Genomic DNA, 20,992 nt, shown 5'->3' with positions numbered 1-20,992 from the left:
ATTTCTTTTAACTATGTGTTGAAAGAAAGCTGCAGTATTTTTCCTCATCAATCCAGATTGTAAGAGATTAACAAACTTATAGTATTAGATAAAATACAACCATACCACATGCTATTTCATCACAATTAGAATTTTCACCTAACTAAGAATCCGAGTGAATACAACCTGGGCAATGCTAAACATTCTCAAAATAATGTTAGAACGTTAACAAACTCATACGTTAGCAGCATTTTCACTAGACGGAAATAAGATCACAACGTCTAATACATGACATACCAGATTTACAATCTTCATTTCAATCCACACAAAAAGAAACACACTCCACGCAAAGCTAAAAAACAAAGCCATTCTTGAACACGTTTTCTTCATAATCATCATACACTCCCTCTAACTTCCTGTAATCATCATATCATATTTATTATAAAGATTGGGTGCATAAAATGATTCAACATCACATAACCAAATGATCATCTGTAGATTAGTATATTATACAACATGAATATGCTATGCGCTTCTTGGGGTGTTTGTGTGTGTGAGATATATATATATATATATATATATATATATATATATATATATATATATATATATATATATATATATATATATATATATATATATATATATATATATATATATATATATAGTGGTAGGATCAAGAGGGAAGTAACCATTCGGGGGGAAACGAGGGGAAGCAAAAACCTTTTTTTTTTCATTTTTTGAAAAAACTTTGTTCACGAACATTATAGATGAGATGAAAATATGAACATTTAGTAGAGACACTTTGTGATAAATGTTTTTATTTTGGCGGGAAAACGCTCGAAGAAGTAATATATAACAATTGTCGTGTTTTTCGAGCGTATTTTGAGGTTTTAGCTATTGGGGTTTAAATATTAGGGTTTAGATATTAGGGTTTAGATATTAGGGTTTAGAAATTTAGGGTTTAGATTTAGGGTTTAGATTTAGGATTTAGATTGAGTTTTTAACACGAGCGGTTTAGAGTTTAGGGTTTAGGGTTTTGGGTTTATGGAATAAACCCAAAACACCAAACCCTAAACCCTAAACCCTAAATTGGGCTAAATGTTACTTCAGAAAACATGAAGAAAAAAAACGTTCATATTCTTCACGAACAATATTATCTTGAATGTTATTTTTGTCGATCGTTTTCCCGCCTAAATAATAACATTCATCACGAAGTGTCTCTTCTAAATGTTCATATTTTCGTGTAATCTTGATGCCGGAAAAAAAAAATTCAAAAAAAACGAAGAAAAAAAAAAAAAAAAGTTTGCTTCCCCCCGCTTCCCCCCGATTGGTTACTTCCCCATTGATCCTGCCCCTATATATATATATATATATATATATATATATATATATATATATATATATATATATACACACACACACAGAGAGAGAGAGAGAGAGAGAGATAGAGAGACGCAAAAAAGTCCAACACCTGCAAATAATCTAGCACTCATCCTGTACGGTGTACCCAGTAACAATCAGAGAGCTAAGTTATACAGTACGGTCAGGTAACCGGTTAAGCCGGGCAGACCCTTATCAGTCCATTTTCATTCATTTACGCTTATAGGAAACACTATTTTCGGTCAAAGGCCCTTAAAGAAAAGTATTTTTTTAAGTATATAAATGAATAAAGGATTGTTGTGTTGGTCATTATTTACACTATTCATCATTCGGTCAAAGGCCCTTACATAGGGGTTGTTTACTATATTTCTGAATTTGCCTCTTTCCATTTGCCTCTTAATGAAAAGGAATGTCTAATTCTATGTCTCTTGGAAACAAACCAATTTTCAGATTAAGTGTCAAAAAAACAACAATTTTACTTATTGAATTAAGAGCAGAAACAGACCATTAAGTGGAAAGTAAACAGGCCCATAGTATTCTACATAAGAAGCATAACAAGTGGATATCTAAGATTAATAATAATAAAAAAAAAAAAAAAGATAAATATAAGAAACATACTTGGCCTGTTTACATTGCAACCCTAGGATCCACTATCCCAGTGCCACTTCCTTCCCCTGTTAAGATATGGTCTGGATCCTGAACAACACATGAAATCATTAGCAAAATAAAGTCAAAATTATCATAAATGCTTTAAATAATTAGGGCATACTGCATTACCTCCATTCCCCATTTTATATAATCTGGAGATTCACAGGCCTTATATTCATCCACTAAACTCTCAATTATGTCCCTGGACTCATCAAATTCCGAAAGATCATTGTCCTGTTCAAGGTTCAAAATAAAGTGATAAACAAAGCTGATATATTTCAGAATATCCAAGAAAACATATGTTATAAAAATAACTAATTCGTCATTAATAATCATCATCGGTTCAAACGCGATTACAAATGCTTTAAATATACATCTAATGCAGTGATTCTCGATCAACTCTACAAAATCTATAGTTAATGTCAACTCTACCACAGAAACACTTTTATGGAATTTAATTGTAATTAAATAAAAAATTTATCTGCAACTGTTTTATAAAACAGCATACGATGAACAATAAGAGCGAACAACTTACATCAAACAACGGGAAGCTTCTGTATTTGTCAAGAAAGGCTTGTCTCTTTCTTAGGAGCGAATATTGACTCAAACATTTGGAGAATAGATGACGGATTCCAGTGTAACTTGCTAACATAAGCCCACTTACCTAAAAATATACAAGTGCATAAATTCATTATCTTTCTATACATCAAAATGAAAGAAATACATACAAAAACAATTTTTCCAAGATTAATAGTAGACTCACCCTGTGGGCAGTTTGAACATATGGAGACTTTCTTGAGAGAGCAACCTGTTTCATAAATAATGGACAGAAATCAATAAAAAGGATAGAACAAAAATGATAATTGTAATATGTATGTGCCATTATGAGATATACCTGAATGCTAGCAGGGCCCCACTCGATGAAATTAACAAGCTTTCTTTCGCGTATTCGCTGCAAACTATCATGGACCTAATAAAAGCACCCAAAAACATCACAAGACTAATAAGTGGAACAATTGCATGTCATTGTATACAAAATGATTGCTGTTTTCACAAATCCTATCATCTCATTAAGGATAATATTTCCACTTGTAAGTTTATTGAAAGACAGATCTTTAAAAGATGCATCCACACAAAATCACACACACACACACACACACACAAACATTCTGAACAGAATGCATATAGTAAGCTTGAAACTATTAATTTAGCACGCCCTCGTAAATTTGTAAGTATGTCTGTCATAAACACCATTATGTGTGAACTATGCAAGTCTTGTAGTTAGACTCACCTGAGTGGGATCAACTTCACCCTGAATAATGTTCAATATTGATATATATTTAGCCTGACTAGCTTCTTTGGTCCTAGCATGTGAAGAAACCATGATATTTTTTGTCTGCAAAATAAAATCATCATTAAAACACTAAAAATTTAACAAATTGATAATCCATGATTCCAAAAAAAAAAAAAAAAAAAAACATTCAGTGCTATTGCCTGAAGAAGTCTTCTCATCACATCCAGTACAGTAGTTTTACGAATCATATTGGCCTGACAAAAATATTACAAACATCAGAATGCAAAATGTAACATAAATATTTTAACAAATAATTCCACACAGATATCAAAATCTGACCTGGCGTTCAACTGTTAGTGGCGTATACCCCGTCATAAGAAAATGACACCTTGGAGTAGGAATCAACGAAGCAAGAAGACCAACCAAATCGTTGTTCATATAACCAGGGTAACGTAGTGTCGTTGTACTAGCAGACATAACAGTAGACACTAAAGAATTGGTCTGAGAAACAGAAGGATTTTGTATATGCAAACGTTCAACTGCGATTCTATTAAGTGCAGTGTTATCAAGAACAACAACACAGTCAGCATTTAGTGTGAGTCGTTTGAGAGTCAAAAGGGAGTTGTACGGTTGAACCACAACATCACTTGTTTCATTCTGGTTGGGAAACACACTGTATGTCTGAACTAGCTTTTTGCTGTAGCGATCATTTAAAGTCTCCAAAAGATATGAACCCATTCCTATAGATTCAATTTTGCATACATATGTTAATTCAAGATTAAAATTATACAAAAACTTAAAATAGAAGATCACAAAAATGGTAAAAACCTGAGCCAGTTCCTCCAGCAATTGAATGACATAGAACAAACCCTTCAAGACTATCACTTCCATCAGCTTCTCTATCAATCATATCCATTAGATCCTCTTCAAAATTCTTACCCTGCATAAACATGATTATTCGTATAAAAAACATGAATAGTAAAAAATAGGAGTGATATTACTTAGGCATACAGAATAGTAGAAACTAGTGTGATGCCAAAAAGGCAGATTACTAACCTGATGATATCCACTAGCCCAATTGTTACCAGCACCCCCACCTTCTTTTGAGGTAAATATATTCTCATGATTATATAGATTTCTATATTCACCAGTTTGGATTCCATTAATCACTCTGGGCTCCAAATCCATAAGCAGTGCACGTGGTATGTAGTGTTGATCATCAGCTTGATAGAAAAACACATCTTTCCTATCACCTCCCTGCACCAATTAGAAACACATTAAAACAAATGACATAAACATCAAGATGAATAAATCCAGTTCCACGATTGTAACATTATACACGAATTTTAAATCAAACTCTTGCATTTGGAATCGGAACAAATCATACTAATAATATAAGCTTCGAATACAGCTGAAACTCCAATAGTCCTATCTAATGTCACACTCACTACACATTGCATCTAGTTCCCCAAACTTAAATCAGCAAGCTTCCCACATTTTGTATTAGGTCAACAAAAACAGTATAACTTGAATTCCTAAAATCCACTTTTTAGGTCTAACATAGATCCAACAAACTTTCAGAGTGCTATCCCTAGTATGTTTTTTTTTTTCTTTTTGAAAGGCAAGTTGTTGGCATCGAATACTCTCATTTTCTACGCACGCACGCGCTTTCGGGCAGGAAACCCGAACCGCATTACAGGGATCCGAACCTTATACCATCCCGAGGGGCAGGCAGTCGACAGTGGCGACGTTATATTGTTACTCGTGGGGTCATGGGACACCGCTAGTTTGAAAATTTTTAGTAAAAAATACATTGTAAATTGTATAGGACACCACTAAATTTAACTAAAGGACCCCATATCTTTTTCGAATTTATAGTTATTCCTTTAAAATGTATAGGACACCACTGTATTTTAACAACTCGGACCCAATATATTACCTAAACTTTTAGTTTTTTGAAAGTAAACAACCACTAAAATAAAATTCAATATAATTAGTACTAAAAAAAATTTCAGGACCCATTGAGTTTACATCCTAGAATCGCCACTGGCAGTCGAACATGAGTCCTGAATACGGGTCGGTAAAACCTTACCTGGGGCAATTCGGCTTTCATTGAATAAATCCCACGAATACTTTTGAGGGGAGGGACTCGAACTTGAGACCTCCACACCCCCATCCCAATGCACAAGTGCAAATGGGTGAACCAGTGGACCACAAGGCTATCCCTACTACGTTAAAAAATCAAATTTAAACATCATCAGATTACAAAGAACAAAAATAAAAATGCATAATTATCTATAACATAACACACTACACAAAATACTTGTACTAACAAGCACAGATATGCATCTATCAACAAACGTATAACAAATTATAAGCTAAAACTCAATAATTGTCGCTTAGTTAGTGAGATCGGATACAATTACGACTACAATTAGAGTATAATGATGAAAAAGTGACCTGAGTAGCGAAATCTTCAAGGATACCATCTTTAGAGATACCGTGTTCTAAACAAAGCTGTTTCCAAAATTCCATTCCGATCTGGTTTCCGCATTGTCCTACTTGAAGTGTTATAATTTCACGAGGCATTTGTTAGTTTGATTTGATTTGATGAAGTTTTTGCAGTTTCTAGGGTTTTAAAAGTAGGTGTGACTGGCGGGGACGGCAAGGGTTTTAAAAATAGGAAATGAAGAGAGAAAATAATTATAATGTGATTGACGTCGTTTGAGTTGTTAAAATTTCATATGTTTGTTGTCCCGGTGTGAACTAGCGATGTGTAGAATTTTATTTTCATTTTTGTGAAGCAGGGAGATTTTTTATAACGCAACTACTACAGTTCACACTCATATGGGTGTGTTTGAGTGACGAGCTTGTTGGAGCTTATGGAAGCTTATAGGAGCTTGAGCTTATGATTTTAATAAGCTCCAAGTCATAAGCTTCGTTTGGTAGAGAAAAAAAAGTAGAGCTTATGAAAATCATAAGCTCTGAAAAAATAAGCTACTTTTAGTAGCTTAGGGTGTGTTTGGACGAAAGTAGCTGGAGCTGGAGCTTATAGCTGGAGCTGGAGCTTATGAACAGGAGCTGGAGCTTGTTTTTGAAGCTGGTAGCTGGAGCTTATTATTTTTTATGGGTGTGTTTGGCGTGTAGCTTATTGGAGCTTATGGAAGCTTGAGCTTATGATTTTAATAAGCTCTAAGTCATAGGGTGTGTTTGGGTAAAACTAGCTGGAGCTGGAGCTGGAGCTTATGGACTAGAGCTGGAGCTGGAGCTTATTTTTAAAGCTGGTAGCTGGAGCTTATTATTTTTTATAAGTGTTTGGTAAACTAGCTGGAGCTTATTTTCCAGTTCATAAGCTCTACTTTTTTTCATAGGGTATGTTTGGCAAAACTAGCTGGTAGCTGAAGCTGGAAGTTAGAAGCTGGTAGCTGTTAGCTGTTAGCTGAAAGCTGGAAGCTGTTAGCTCGTAGCTGAAGCTTTTTAGATATATTTAGGTGTTTGGCAAAGTAGCTGAAGCTGTTAAAAATTTGATAAAATGACAAAAATGGACACAAGAAAAAAACACTTAATGATACTAACTAGGATTTGTGGTCCGCGCGATGCCGCGGATTTTGTAACCCATTTAAGTTGAATAGAATGAGGATAATGCACGCAATTCAAACTCAAAAAGTTTACAATACTTAACTCTTGAAAATGGAAACAAAGCTTTTCTGCAACATTTACTGCTAATACGGATGACAAACATAAATCAACCAAACTATAACTAAGCAGTACTACTATAGTATTTATTAGTATTGTAATCAAACAATTCAAGGTTAGGATTATGAGGTCGTTAGTAAGATTAGGAGAAATTAAGGGTCTAGATTATTGATGATTAATTTAATGGATGGCTAATATTAGTAGTTTGAATTTTAGATGATCTATTTTTAGTTTTGTTATTATAATATAAAGAGATTATTATTATTATTATTATTATTATTATTATTATTATTATTATTATTATTATTATTATTATTATTATTTTGTTTTAAAAAGCTATTTATTTCACTAATTATATACAGCAAATGCATGGCATGAAAACATCATGCCTCTCAATTATTTACAGTGTCTTATTTACATTGACATTAACAAAACTAGCAGAAGCACATGGGATAGTATTACGTGGTGGTAGTATGCTAAAATATTGGGAAGGGTACACGAGTAATTCACAAAGAAAAAGCTCTTTACAAATCTTAAGCGCTTGTAAACATAGCGTTTAAAAAATGAAGCTTTTTTCCATTTCTAAAAGCTAGAAGCTTTTAAAACAAACGGAGCTTTTTTATAGTTACAAGCTTTTTCATAAAAATTAAAAGCTAAAAGCTACAAAAAGCTCTAAAAAGCTCTCTGCCAAACATACCCATAAGCTACTACAAGTAGCTTATTTTTTAAGAGCTTATGATTTTCATAAGCTCTGCTTTTTATGTCTATCAAACAAAGCTTATGACTTGGAGCTTATTAAAATCATAAGCTCAAGCTCTTATAAGCTCTCATAAGCTCCAATAAGCTACTCAGCCAAACATACCCATAAGCTTCGTTTGGTAGTCAAAAAAATTAGAGCTTATGAAAATCGTAAGCTCTGAAAAAAGAAGCTACTTGTAGTAGCTTATGAAAAAAAGTAGAGCTTATAACTGAAAAATAAGCTCCAGCTAGTTTACCAAACATTTATAAAAAATAATAAGCTCCAGCTACCAGCTTCAAAAACAAGCTCCAGCTCCAGCTCATAAGCTCCAGCTCCAGCTATAAGCTCCAGCTCCAGCTACTTTCGTCCAAACACACCATATAAATGTTTGGTAAACTAGCTGGAGCTTATTTTTCAGTTCATAAGCTCTACTTTTTTTCATAAGCTATTACAAGTAGCTTCTTTTTTCAGAGCTTATGATTTTCATAAGCTCTACTTTTTTTTACTACCAAACGAAGCTTATGACTTTGAGCTTATTAAAATCATAAGCTCAAGCTCCCATAAGCTTCAATAAGCTCCAATAAGCTACACGCCAAACACACAGTAGAGCTTATGAACTAGAAAATAAGCTCCAGCTAGTTTACCAAACACTTATAAAAAATAATAAACTCCAGCTACCAGCTTAAAAAATAAGCTTCAGCTCTATCTCATAAGCTCCAGCTCCAGCTACAAGCTCAGCTCCAGTTACTTTCATCCAAACACACCCATAGCCTTGAAATTAAATTTATGAGTTACATATGTGTATGAACTATTGAGTTAATTGTCTACATTTCACCCATTTCAAACTTCACTTTTATTAATTGGGTTTTGTTGTTTTTTATATGTGTATGAATTAGTGTGATTTTTAATGTGTTTGTTTCAAATATGTTTCATTGTTTTCAAGTGTACGGCGATTTCATGTAGTGGTATTGTGAATATACACAGTTGTAACACATAAATTATTGTATCAAATATAATTTAATTATATACTAAATCACGTAAAACATCGGCTGCAGTATAACAGTAAATATACAGTATAACAGTAACCCTTCATCTCTATACTAAATGGCACTCGCCCATCTCCCTTCTTCCCCAATCCTCTGGTACCTTCTTCCCTACCTTCCTCTTACACCCATCTTCCTTCCATCTATCATCTGTATCCTCTTCGACCCTTCTTCTCCAAATCATTATCCTTTACATACTAAAACCCATGTCCTCCATTATCATTCCTGGCTAAATCAAAAAAAAAATTAGGGTTCATCACCTTCATCGCTTCTCAGGTACTCTTCAGCGACATCCAGGTGAAAAACAAACTCACCATTGCTATCTTCATCTGCTGTTCCTAACCCTCCATCTTTCTTTTAAATTCTGATTTTGGTATAATTTTTTGGTGGGCTCGCTGATTGAAGAAATTAGGGTTCATCCCTTTATAGCTGTGCATTTTTCAAGAGTATTTGTAGTTGTTAGATATGAAAAAAATACACTTGCAGGCGTTTAACTTCAAACCCTTAACTTCGACTGATTTTCTTGCGGCGCCCTTGGAGGTAGCGTTATGGTTGCCGTGGCTGCTGTCGTCATCCTCTTTTTTCGGAATTTCTTCTGTTTTGTTGCATATTCGGTAAGTGTTGCTGCTTATTTTCAGTGCATCAGTTGTCTTCTATTGTGTCTTGAATTATGTTTTATTTATAGCTATTTATTTGTATTTTTGTTGTAATTGATAGCGATTTTTACATTCCGCTGATATACTTTCTGTTTGAAATCTATGTTGTGTTCGATAATTTCTATTCATGCATATGTTGGGGTAAGATAAGTTGCTGCGTTTACATATAATAATGCCTTCTTTAGTGACAAAAAGGATGCTTACTAAGAATTTGTCTGTTGGAAGTAGTACGTTTCGATTTTCTGATTCATTGGTTTTTTGTAATGATGATGTTCCTTTGTTAAGTGAATCTGCAAATGTTTCGGGTACGTTTTGATATCTGTTTGATCTATGTTTTTGTATTGTTAAGCTCTTTATGTTCGCATTTTGATATAATGGCTTTGCGTGTGTGATATGTAGTTGATGCCCCTGCTATTGTTTCGTTCGCTCTCTGCTACGCTGATAGGCTTATGACCGAAGGTATTCAACTGTACGTTGCTCTTTCAAGAGCAACATGCCCACATGGGCTTAGAATACTCATAAAAAAGGAAGATAAAAACCCAAACGTTAGCAAAGAGGTACATGGAGAGGTATCTTGGAGGTTTCATTTTCATTTATCTTTCAATAGAGAAGATAGAAAGTGCTGTAGCGATTCGACCAAATCGTCATTGACGGCGCCGACTACTTAGGTCACGTTGTGTGGTCATAGTCCCTATATGAGACTCGTTTGACTAAAATTATGTCGCATTCATTTGAAACGTACAAGACTTACAAAGTTTAGTTTACAAAACAATTCGACAACAAGTTTAAGTTTACAAAAGTTGTAAAGTATAAATAAAATAACTTGCGACATAATTAGTTTAAAATCACGGTTGCTATAAATAGCGTAAGTATGTAAACAAAAGTTTGAATCCAAATGTGCTATCACTAGCGTATGTATGTATGTATGCTTGACCCCAAGCAAGAAATCAGAGTGTATGCATGTATGCTTAACTCCAAGCAAGTATGAGTGTACGCGGAAGCATGTATCAAATAGCCAAGTATGAACCTTAGAAACATATAGAAAACTGTCAACGAAAAACGTTGGTGAAATCATAGGTGTTTTAGTAAACATTGCATTTGAACCACAAGATTTAATATAAGATGATTATCAAAATCATTTGCATTCCAAAGTTGTTGTTTGTTTCGCGGGCACCCAATTATCAAACTTAACTGTTTTGCACCCTTTGCATAGTGTTAGAACATACACTAGACCCGAAAATATATTTCATCCGCTAACGGTAGTGAACCGTCCGAATGAGGCTCGTCAAGCCCATGTGATCACATAATATAAGTTCACGTTTACACCCTACAAGTGTAACTAATGATAATTGAATTGAGGATTTTGGTTCAAACCCGTACGTGAAATGTTCGTTTTCGTACTTGTGTTCAAAGTGTAAAAGTATGATACGTATATGTTTCTCATCTCATAGTTTAAAGCATAAAAGTTGTTTGAAAGATGGGACTATGATCTCACCTCGAGTGCACGAGTATAAAAGTACTTCACAAAGTAAACGTGTGCATGAAAGTTGCTTAGCCTTGACTTAAACAAGTAAGTTGTATCAATATCGGGTAAGACACAAACAAGGTCGGTCGAAATGTGTTCAATTAGTCCTATGGCTCGTTACGACTCGAATAGTATAGCATGTGAATCACGTTGTCAAGTTTCATGCAAGAATCATGTATAAAAGAAGATTAGAACGATTGCGTAAACGTTTGGTTAAGTTTGACAAAAAAGTCAAACTTTGGTCGGTCAAGGTCAACAAAAAGTCAACACGTTCGGGTCGGGTCCCGAACTATTTTTCTGTGCTAATTATTCATATATAAGCATGTTGGAATAAGTTTCATGTGAATCGGAGGTCCATAGCATGCCACACATTTTTCATATAATTGACAAGTAGGTCATAACCTGGACACGCCTTAGGTCGCGCCGCGACCCAAGACTGCCGCGCCGCGGCATTTAACGTGTGCTGGTACCTGGTCAGTCTCAAATGTCCAAGTCTCAAATCAAAACTCTTTTAAGCATAAATCACAAACCGCTAACACTTAGAACTCGTATCTTATATCGTTGGAAAGCTCTTTTGACAAGGAGTACAACTAATTACTTTTCACCAAGCAAAAACATAAATTACAATAACTGAAATCTCGTCAAGTGATCATTAAAGGTTTATTTTCAAAGTTCCGAGTTCATCAAATGCATTTTAAGTTTCGGGAATCCGATTCACACATATGATATGCCGTTTTGAAGGTAATGAAACATACATTACAACTATACACTTACAATTTACATTTCATGGCATTCAAGCATCAAAAAGTTCGTTTTAAGTATATCAAACCCTAATCAAAATTCACAAAAATTAATAATCATGTTTTTGAAGTTTTCTAAATCAACCTATGCATCAAAACGAAGCTAGTGATACTAGTAACACAATTAAAACATGAACCTTAACAATTTAACAACATTAACTCATCCAAAATGCAAGATTAAGCAAACCCATTTCAAATGTTTAAACTAGTTACCCAAAACAACAAATCGAGCAAACAAATCATATATTCATGTTATACACGAGCCATAGACACTAACTAACACCATTTCAAGTCAAAAACACGAATTTAGAGAAATCTAGAGTTTTTAGAAAGTTACCCAAACGAGATGAAATTGGTACCAAAATGTAGAGGATGAAGAGAGGGTCACGAAAATGTAATTTGTTTTGATGTTTGCTTCTTGATTCGATTTTAGATGATGATTTTGTGAGTTGGTTGTTTAAGTTCCAAAAATGGAAGTATGAAGAGAGAAAGAGGAGAAAGAGATGAGAAGGTGGGTGGAGATGAATGGGTGGATGAGGTGGGTTGACTAGTTGACCTAGTCAACTAGTTTACCCACTTGGCAACCTCGATCCCTCAAGTTTCAAAGCAGGTGCGTGAATTCGCCAAACGAATATTTTAAAAACGCTCGAGTAAACGAGTGACGTTATAATTAAATAACGGAAATATTATGAATGCTAGTCAACGGAAACTAGGAATTTAAATAACGAAATATATTATTAAAAAAAAGACAGTGTTAAAAATAAATTTAACGGAAAAACGCGGGATGTTACAAGTGCCACCAAAGAGGTAAACTTCTTTATAATCTGAATTGGAGTATAATTTTCAGTTTGAGATCATGTGAAGTATATTATGTTTTTCATAGTGGGTTTTTCAGATCAAGTAAATTAGATTTGATAAGATCAATTGGAGTATGTTTTATGTTTTTCATAGAAAGTGCTATCACAGTATATTTTTCAGTTTGATCAGATCATGACATTGATAAAGTACATTTAATCTTCAATAACAAATGTGCATCACCTTAAAGAGAGTCTTTCTAGCCACTCATTGTATTGTTTTATCCAAGACCAAAATCAGTGCCACAAATGTGTAAGCTAGCATTTTCTTCCTTTTCGACCTTTTGCTAACTTACTCAAAAGTTATGTTCTTATTTTATTTAAGTGGTTAAATGTTGTGTATGGAGTTGAAATGTGTGTTTTCACCATAGAGTGTCATATAAATAGATAAATGCTACTCCATATTAGATAGAGGCATGTACGCACCTTTTATATATTTTTGAAGCAGGTTATGATTAAATTTAACATTTTCATTCTAATTCTCAATTTATAACCGCTGTTGCTATTAAAGACCATATGGTCTAGAACCTTATCCAATAATAAAACTCAAAATGTGAGTTATAACACCCCATAAACATTAAAAAAACAACTGCCAGAGGCTAATACGACGAAATCTTAAGTTACCCTTTCACTTTGATTTTTTTTTTTTTAAAGATTGGTAATGGTAATATTCCGTATATATTTTTTTTCGTTCTCACACAATATGCTAAACCAGGCCATGCTGAACAAATGAATGAGCAACATGGGTCAACACCACAGGGTCGTTTATTCAATGTCAACATGAACAAGTGGGTGGTGTTTCTGGGTCTATAAAAGATGAACATTCTGATATATGTCTGCATTTCTCGGCATCTACGAATAAGCTCAGTCCGATGTCGACCATAGCCCACCTGGAACGCCAGAATGTGGTAATATAACATGGTCTTTTTATTTGATTATTTTCAGAAAATTTGCTATATTTGTTAATGTTTAATCTCTGAAATACATGTAGGTTGCTGCAAACTCTTCATTGGCGTCTGGAGGTAATGCAAAGACTCCACCGAAACAGCTAACTGTTGGCCCGAAAATGAGCGAATTTGATCAGCATAGTCAGTTGTATACTTTTGATTAGGTGACTTCTAAAGTAGCTGCTATTGTACCCATTATAGGCGATGATTTAATGATTCTTTCTATGCACTTTGTTCAGCATGTGAAGAACTTAAAAATGCAAATTGGATGCCTACCACACAGGAGGACAAGGGCAAAACTGTATGTTTCCCATTTATGATTTCATGATAGGTTTTTTGCTTATCATTGTTGGTTGATAAAGTTTATAACTTTGATAAAGTTTATAACTTGAGGAAATTAGGGAGTTTCTATAGGTGGAGGAATTGATAGCATAGGTAAATATACTTGATGCGTCACAATTGATCTGTGATGATATAGGGAACCAACCATGTTGGTTGCAGTGATTGATTGCGCCTTGGGGACGAATTCAATCGGTGATGTTGCAAGATCGATTCAGTTTGGAGATGCTGATGTCATGATGGCCAGAGGAACAGCGGATAACATTGGTGCATTATCTATAGCTAGCTTTTGCAAGTAATGATCAAAACATTATTTGATCACTCAACAATTTTGTAGTTTGTTAGTTCGTAGTTAGTTTCCAATTTCAGATGACGAAGAAGGGTTGATTAGCTATAAAGATACAATTGATGCAATAACAGGTGAAACGTGGGCTGATTTGGAGGCAACAATTACTAATATGAGTAAGTACGATTTCGTCTCGGTAAAAAATTTTGGTAGCTTTGTTGTTGAACTAAAATCTGGAAACTTTGTTACTTATTATAAACTACATTGATGTTTCATGTTAGTTTTCGATTTCTTATGTTAAAGTTTGGATTTTCGATGTATATATAAACATATTTTACACAGGTTGTGTTTTTGTAGCTCATGATGGTGTACAAAACTCCACTGTAACTTTAAAATTAGCCACTTAAAATGCACCTGCAGCAACGCGTGGAGCGTTTGGATGTATATAGAAGTTCATAAATATATCAGGCCAATACAGGATCTTATAAGCTTGATTCTGTTTTACGGAGATTGTGGCGGGTGAGACCAAAGAGAAGGTATACAATTGTTTGATTACAATTGTTTGATTATTTTGTATATGCTATATATGGTTCAAGATTATAATTGACAATTGGTTTGTTGGAGTTTCAAGTAAAAAGAATGATATGGAAATGATTTTTATATCAGCTCATAGCTTTGCACGTGAATTGTTTGTACTACTATTGGAAAACTGTTTTTTTCCTTACATCGTCAATGAATAGATGACCGTTGCAGAACCACTCATAGCCATTTTGTGTAAAACACTGTCGGACAATAGAAAGTCATCGCCATTTTTGGGTACAAACGATCGACCGCCGCAACGCGCGGCCCGATTCAGCACTAGTTACAGTAATTTACTGTCTTTTGAAAGGAAAAAAACAACTTTTGTATTATAAATATATCACCTTAATGACAAGAATCATTGTGCTAAACAAATATGTAATATTGACGTTTTTAGACCATATGTTACCCGTGGCGATTCCAGAATTATAATTCAACGAGGTTCCAAAATATTTTTCAGTATTAATTATATATTTGAATACTATTTTAGTAGTAGTATCCTTTTAAAAACTATAAATTCGAAAAATATTTTATATTCAAATAATTAAATTTAGTGGTGTCTCAAACAATTTAAGAGAAAAAATATAAATTTGAAAAATATATGAGGTCGTAGTATTATCTACTAAAATTTTGAAACTAGTGGTATGTCGTAACCCCACGGATTTACTACTATAGTCGCGCCCCTGTATGTTACAGATATAAACTCACGACGTGGATGATGACATGACATCAACTCACGACCATTTTTTCTATTACGAACCTTGAATTTTGGGCGTGTGCAGTAGCAGAGTTAGGGGAGGGACTAGGGGTGTTAAGCCACCCTCAACCTCCCTAACTTTTAATTGGTATGTAAGATAATTTGGGAATAATTACTCATAAGTCACCTCCAATAACTAATAGTTAAGTATAATAATAACAATATACGTAATAACATAAATAAAGGCAATAACCATAATACGTGTGAGTCCAATAGTCCATAATATTACCATCTGTATCTGTGTTTTCATTTTACTAGGTAATATCTTTATATTTATTTTGTTCTTTTTCCCTCACAATGTTTAATTTAAAATTTTCTCTTCTGATCAAATAATTCCATGTTTATAAAATTCCGTTATACTAACATTTTTATTCAGAGATATCATTGACTTAAATTTTAAAATCTTGATTGCTTAAAATTAATGTTAGATACCATTTTTTATAATTTACATGTTTAAGAGAGTTTAATTTTGAAATCTTGAAAGATAGGAAGAGGAATAGAAATGTGATTACATGTTAAAAATACTACGTAGTATTTAAGTTCTTTATTTATTATTTTTGTATTTACACCGAGATAGATTCTTATTCATAGTTCTCTAAAATTATTTTAACTTACATTCATATAACTTTAAGATTATGCGGAATATGATTTTATTGTATCGTTTAAATTAATATTATCATTACTATATCACAAAAGATCAAGCCACCCCTAATTCTAATTTCTAGCTCCGCCTCTGGGCGTGGGAAAGAAATTACAAGTTTGGAGGTCACGTCGGTGGGTAGAACCAAGACTCATTTTAGCCAAGAACTTACTTTAACTACTTATTTAGCTACTTTAGGTCGTTGTAGTCCATAAATAAGAATAAAATTTTGTCAGAGCTTGCATTAGATGCCGTTGATTCAATTTCTTCACCATCGGTAGCAATAAATTCTAAAAAGAAGCTTCCTTCGCAAGAGAGATATTCTAGTAAATAGAAAACTCGCTATTCATGTGACGACCCGGAAATTTTCGACCAAATTTAAACTTAATCTTTTTATGATTTCGACACGATAAGCAAAGTTTGTTAAGTTAAATCTCAAAAATTTTAACTGTGTTCACATTCATTTATTCTCGACCAAATTCCGACGATTCACGAACCATTATATAAATAGATATGAGTACATGTGTATATATATGTATATATGTTATAACTTGAAAATGTTAACAAAGTATTAGATGTATAATATTTTACATGAACGTAATTGTTTCAGTATATGTTGATATATTTATCGACGGAATTAGAAGATATTATCAAATGAATGAATTATCTGTTACATTGTGATATTATTATAAGTATTGTTATCATTAATTATTGCTATTATTATTATGGTAACATAAATATTATGATTAATATTATTATTATTTTTGTTATTAAGTAATATCATTAGGTATTATTAGTGTTATTATTAGTATTATTAATATTGATATAAGTATTATTATGAATAGGATTATTATTATTATTGTTAGTATAAAAATAATACAAACTATTATCATTAATAATAGTATAATAGTATTAGTATCATTTTTGAATTATTATTATTATTATTATTAACAAAAGTATTATTATTAAGATTACCATTAGTAATAAGATTGTCATAATTATTATTGTTTTTATTGTTAAGTTAAGTATTATTATAACTATCACGCTATAATTTATTATTATCATTAAAATGAGTATTATTATCATAACTATAGTTATTATTATTATCATCATTAATATTAATATTAAGGTTTTTATTATTATTACCACTAATATGATTATAAGTATTATTATTTATATTATCATGAGTATTATTATTATGTAATTACTAAAATCATTATCATAATTATCATTAACAGTAAAATTAATATTTTATAGTTATTATCATTAATATCATTATTATTATCACTAATAGAATTATTAACATTATTACCTTCATTAGAAATGTTAAGTATTATAAATATTATCATCTTACCATATTTAATATTATTATAATTATTATTTTTTAACAAACAAATGATATATATATATATATATATATATACAAAATATATTTAATACATATAACATAACAAAATTAATATTTTTATATACAAAATGAATATATATATATATATATATATATATATATATATATATATATATATATATATATATATATATATATATATATATATATATATATATGATATAACTAATTAATTTATATATATATATATATTTATTCGATTATAATTATGTGTGTTAATATATATACAAATGATATAGGTTCGTGAATCCAAGACCAACCCTGCATTGTTCAGTATCGTCGTATCAATATTTTTACTACAAAATATTGTATTGTGAGTTTCATTTGCTCCCTTTTTAAATGCTTTTGCAATATATATTTTGGGACTGAGAATACATGCGCTGCTTTTATAACTGTTTTACAAAATAGACACAAGTACTTGAAACTACATTCTATGGTTGAATTATTATACCGGATATCACCCTTGTTAGCTTGGTAGCCTAAGAATTTGGGAACAGACCCCCAAATTGACGCGAATCCTGAAGATAGATCTATGGACTTTGACACGTCCCATCCGAGTTACGGATGCTTTAGTACTTCGATTTTATATACAGATGAGTGTACATGTATATTTGGGGATATTCTAGATGCATTTGTTAATGTCGGTTACCAGGTGTTCACCATATGAATGAACTTTTGCAGATGAGTGTTCCTGCAGTTAACTATGGAAATGAAATCTTGTGGTCTATTAAAACTATGGAATGATTGGTTATGATAAACTAATGAACTCACCAACCTTTTGGTAGACACTTTTAAGTATGTTTATTCTCAGGTATTAAATAAACCTTCCGCTGTGCATTTGCTCATTTTAAAGATATTACTTGGAGTCATTCATGGCATATTTCAAAAGACATTGCATTCGATTCGTTGAAGTCATCAAGATTATTATTAAGTCATTTATAGTTTGGATACATTGGGAAATGGTATGCATATTGTCAACTATCGTTATAATGAAAGTTGTCTTTTAAAAACGAATGCAATGTTTGTAAAATGTATCATATAGAGGTCAAATACCTCGCAATGTATCATATGTTATTGTATTCGTCCTTATGGATTAGGACGGGTCACTTCATGTGGTATCAGAGCGGTGGTCTTAGCGAACCAGGTCTTGCATTAGTGTGTCTAACGAATAGTTATTAAGATACATTAGTGAATCTGGACTTCGACCGTGTCTGCATGTCAAAAAGTTTTGCTTATCAATTTTTGTCGAAAATTACCTGCTTATCTTCCTTAGAAAATTACCTGCTTATCATTCTTAGTCTAGACACATCTTACTGCATTGATTGCATGAATAGTGTATAGACAAAATTCATATCTTAGCGTATCTGTTACTGTAAACTTTGCCTGACATATTCCGTAAATTCCTCCGTAATCTACGAAATCTTTTGTTCTATATATATAGATATTCTATGTAATTAGAATACCATCCGATAGCCAGAAACCATTTCATATCGAAAAATCCTTTATTCAATCGTACGAAATGGAATTTGTCACTAGTTCAAGTCCCTCGGATTCCGATATGGAGTTTCACTCGAGCTCCGAAAGCAGTGTGACCGGAATGGATCAACCAATTAGCCATCATCTATTCTGGATGAATTGGGGATGGGTTCGTAGCCTACTTAATCATTGGAGACAAGAAGAAGGCGATCCCTTTCATCCACCACATTCCCCTCTTGGCGAAGAACCTGAAGCACTTACCGGCGAACCTGTTCGAAACACCATTTTCTCTCTCATTTTTAGAGTATCCCGTCATGATTATATACTATCTCAAATTCTAGATCTTATTCATCCGCTCGTCCGAATCGCCAATCATTCCGGTGTAATAGAAGAAGTCAACGAGCTTCGCGCTCGGGTAGTGGCTTTAGAAAATATGGTGCAAAGGTTACACGCACCAGCAGCAATGCCAGCATCAACAGTACCACCATCATCAACACCAACAGTACCATTACCACCACCAACAACAACATCTGCATCCCACACCTTAACATCAGAACCTGTACCTTGAGCATCAAAGTCATACGCACCATACATACCAAGGAGTACCAACAACAATAACCGATGAAGTATTAATTCATAACTTCTTTGGAGAAACATTCTGCGGTGATTATGTAATCTTCAAAGTCTTAGAGATTATCTATTCTAGCCCTAACCATAAATCAGATGAGTGAACCAAAATGATAGAAGGAAGAGTAGAAACCCTGACAAGAATGGTGCGTGATTTACAAGCTAGACTTTTTATACCAGCAGCATCAACAGTACCCACAGCATCGTCGGCACCAACATCACCATCAGTATCACCAATACCAACAACACCTGTAGCACCACAAGCTACACCATCTCCATAACCATCAATGATATCGACACCACAATTATCAATGAGTATATTGAAATAACGAGTTATGAAGTATTAACTCATTATTTCCAAAGAATTTATATATTATATATATAAATTTTTGGAAACCATAATATATCTTTTCGTACTAAGCTGTTATGTATGAATTGAATAAGGGTAGATACTACTCGGTTAATTCATATTACTAATATGCTATGATGTACATTCTTCATTAACGATTTAACAATCGTTAACTATAATCTATACTTCAACTTAATAGATTCTATTTCATAATAAACCAAGTGTACTATTTAAATACTTGTTTGATATTACACTTACATTTTCAATATACTCGAAAATTTCTAGAAATCATCATTCGTGTCTTGCGAAGTTCACAAGAATTCCACGAACACCAACATCATTCATCAAAGAAATATCAATAGATGAATAACGAAGTAGAAATTCATAATTTCATTTAAGTGGAAGAAATACTCAGCGAAGATTACGAAATTTCTAAAGTTTTAGAGATTATTCATTTCTAGTTCCAGCCGAAAATCAAATGAGTTTAATTTAATATTAACTCATTAAATCTGTATTATATCTGAAGAAAATATGCATATATTTTCATAAAGACTGTGATAAAATTCTCTTGTACAAAATATTATTTGTGAAATTTTTTAACGGGTAGGTAATACCCGAGAAATATATAAATTCACGATTAATATGTTGCACTGTAAATTCTTCAATTTTGATTCAAAAATCATCAACTATACTCATTACTTTCACAACGATATACATTCTTTCATAGAAATCAAAACAATCATTCTCATCCAAATTTGATTACATATTCTGATAGAACAGAATCCAAGTCAAAACTTTAAACCGGTGACATTACTCTTAAATCTCTACATCTTTCAAAGCTATACTTTGACTTCAAAACTGTGATAGAACATCACTTCTATTCATAAAACTCAGAAAAATATTCTAGAACATCCTATGTATATTGACAACTACAATCTGCATTCAAACCCTTCATGATTCTTAAAAA

The 20,992-nt window shown here is 32.7% G+C and overlaps 1 protein-coding gene across 1 annotated transcript; it reads right to left on the bottom strand.

The window, feature by feature from the left end:
* Positions 1-102: 102 nt before the first annotated feature.
* On the bottom strand, positions 103-6,017 carry LOC139853354 (tubulin gamma-1 chain). The gene is made up of 12 exons (XM_071842742.1): positions 5,765-6,017; positions 4,361-4,561; positions 4,133-4,244; positions 3,644-4,044; positions 3,505-3,558; positions 3,302-3,406; positions 2,906-2,980; positions 2,774-2,818; positions 2,546-2,674; positions 2,140-2,244; positions 1,981-2,058; positions 103-395 (listed from the first exon to the last, which is right to left on the bottom strand). Exons 1-11 carry the CDS (start codon positions 5,891-5,893, stop codon positions 1,990-1,992), a joined length of 1,425 nt encoding a protein of 474 aa, XP_071698843.1. The 5' UTR covers positions 5,894-6,017; the 3' UTR covers positions 103-395; positions 1,981-1,989.
* Positions 6,018-20,992: the final 14,975 nt, after the last annotated feature.

Source organism: Rutidosis leptorrhynchoides, chromosome 6 (genome assembly GCF_046630445.1).
Source record: "Rutidosis leptorrhynchoides isolate AG116_Rl617_1_P2 chromosome 6, CSIRO_AGI_Rlap_v1, whole genome shotgun sequence".
Taxonomy (NCBI): domain Eukaryota; kingdom Viridiplantae; phylum Streptophyta; class Magnoliopsida; order Asterales; family Asteraceae; genus Rutidosis; species Rutidosis leptorrhynchoides.
Note: the sequence above shows the minus strand (reverse complement) of the source record. Positions and strands in the feature narration are given on the sequence as shown.

Coding starts and splice junctions, on each gene's coding strand:
- LOC139853354 (XM_071842742.1), bottom strand. CDS start 5,893: ATGCCTCGTGAAATTATAACACTTCAAGTAGGACAATGCGGAAACCAG. Junction 2,981..3,301: donor GTGAAGTTGATCCCACTCAG/GTGAGTCTAACT, acceptor TGCTTTTATTAG/GTCCATGATAGTTTGCAGCG. Junction 2,059..2,139: donor ATATAAAATGGGGAATGGAG/GTAATGCAGTAT, acceptor TGTGTTGTTCAG/GATCCAGACCATATCTTAAC.